Source organism: Ailuropoda melanoleuca, chromosome 5, assembly GCF_002007445.2.
Source record: "Ailuropoda melanoleuca isolate Jingjing chromosome 5, ASM200744v2, whole genome shotgun sequence".
Taxonomy (NCBI): domain Eukaryota; kingdom Metazoa; phylum Chordata; class Mammalia; order Carnivora; family Ursidae; genus Ailuropoda; species Ailuropoda melanoleuca.
In genome coordinates this window covers 70029346-70031408 of record NC_048222.1, presented here as the reverse complement: position 1 = coordinate 70031408, position 2063 = coordinate 70029346, and the positions used below count along the sequence as shown (strand labels likewise).

The following is a 2063-nucleotide window of genomic DNA, read 5'->3' as shown; positions in this document are numbered from 1 at the left end:
GTCCCTCTATACCCCCAAATGAGACCCAAGTCCCAGCCCTGACAGAAGAACCATGTTTGGAAGAGAAAGTCAAGGGTGCTGGAGAAGGGGGGAGGAATGATGTAAAAGAATGACAAGACCCAAGCTGTGATCTTCAGAGACCGGGTCAGAAGGGGGCACTTAAAGGGAAGGAGAGAGGGAGAGAAAGAATTTCATTCTAATTCCTTAGAGCTAGACAGCTCATAAAATGGTCTAACACAGAGCAATTTACAGTTTACAAAACATTATGACATTCACTATCTCATTTAATCCTTATCACCCTTATCAGGTTGGTTATATTTTCTCCATTTTACACAAGAGGAAACTGAGGCTAGCAAGGGCGGATTATGAGACTTGCTCAAGGTCACCTGGCTTAAATCGGCGCTGGGACGCACCCCAATGCCCCCAAAACCTCCTGGTTGTCTTCCACCTTGAAAGGCTTTCGTTAACTCCTAAGGGGCAAGGTTGATGTGGCTACAACAGATCCCCGCCCCCCCCCACTTCCCCCTAAAATCTGGGGCGGAGCAGCGCCCTCCGGTGCCAGGAAGGGGACCTGAGTGACGCGGAGCCACAGACCGGGGTTTCCCCGTCCTGCGGGGCTCGGGGGAGCAGGCGGCAGAAGCCAGGGCTCTTACGCTCCGGTCAGTCAAGCAGCGCCCCAGCAGCAGTTGCCGGCTTGGGGCTTAACGTGCGAGGGGCAGCACTGGGTGAATTCCCTTCTGGGCGATACCAGGACTGGGACCGAGCGCCAGCGCCTGCTTCTCGCACTCGGCTCCCCACACTCGCCCCTGCCCCGCTGGTTCTTTCTGGCGGTTCCCCAGTGCACGGGGGCACCTCCGAGGAGGCAGGGGGGCTGTGGTGGAGTGCTGGGGGCGAAAGAGCAGACCGACACCGGGGCGAGACCTTCCACTTCTGATCCTCCAGGTCAGGGCAACCGCGAGCAAACCCTGGCTGGAAGTTTGGGCATCAAAGGTTTCAGATCAAGTAGCAAGTTGCCTGGAGAGCCCTGGAGGTGGAGGTGGAGGTCTGGGGTGGGGGTGCCGTTAGGGGAAGAAGGGACCGGCAAGAGAAGGTGTCCCTACCCACGCAGCCCCTAGCGGCCCCGCGGGTGGGTGGCTGGTCCGCCTCTGCAGCCGGCGGGTGCGGAGAACGCGCCGGGCACCTGCACCCGGCAGCAGGCACCCGGCGCAGCGCAGCCCCTCCTCGCCCCGCTCCGCGCTCCTCCCCACCTGCCCGCCGCCTCGCCCCCAGCCGCGGAGACTCACAGTCCGCAAGAACTGGATCTCGTCCTCGCCTCCTTCTCCCCCTTCGGCCATGGCTCCCGAGGCGTCGGCGGTGCCCCAGCCTCCGGCGCCTCTGCTTCCCCCGGCAGCGGCTCGGCGTGCGCTGGCTGCTGCTGCGCTCTTTCTCCTCCTCCTCCTCTTCCTCCTCCTCCGGCTCCTGGCTCAGCCTCAGCAGCGCCGAGCTAATCCCCGACCATATAGGGAGCTGGGCTAACACTCCACTGCACTGCAGAGCGCCAACGCCAACCAAGCAGCCCGCCTACCCCTCTCACCTCTCACCCCAGCCAAGTGCGCGGCAACCGCGGGCCGGGCAGAGAGCGCAGCGCCCAGCGCGCCAAGCAGGCGGGGGCGGCGCCGGGACCCGGGGGGGTGGGGTGCAGTGGGGCCTCCCCCGCACACCACCGCACCGCGCCGCACACCCAGCCGAGGCGCGCGCTCCGCAGCGACGAGAGGGTGCCCCCTACCCTGCACGGATTCACAAACAAAGGCCAGTTGCTTAGCTCCAGCATGCTGAGACTGGGCATCACAGACCTCTCGCTGTGCCCACTTTGCCCTCGCGCGCGCGCGCGTGTGTGTGTGTGTGTGTGTGAGAGAGAGAGAGAGAGCACGCGTGTGTGCGTGCATGTTTGTGTTTTGCACTGGAATGCCTTGCTCCGTCCGACCCCAGTGCCTTGTTCGGACCCACAACGGAGGAAAGCTGAAAGGGGTGTGCCTGTGTTCTAAAGAGCGGCTGGGAGAAACGGTGCAGTGAGGATGGAGGGT

The 2063-nt window shown here is 62.8% G+C and overlaps 1 protein-coding gene across 1 annotated transcript in view; it reads right to left on the bottom strand.

The window, feature by feature from the left end:
• The window catches only part of RYR3 (ryanodine receptor 3), a 541796-nt gene extending 540226 nt beyond the window's left edge, over positions 1 to 1570 (bottom strand). Inside the window, exon 1 of the mRNA XM_034661206.1 lies at positions 1284 to 1570. Coding sequence (XP_034517097.1) covers positions 1284 to 1334 — 51 coding nt within the window. The 5' untranslated portion in view covers positions 1335 to 1570. The remainder of the gene's footprint in view (positions 1 to 1283) is intronic.
• Positions 1571 to 2063: the final 493 nt, after the last annotated feature.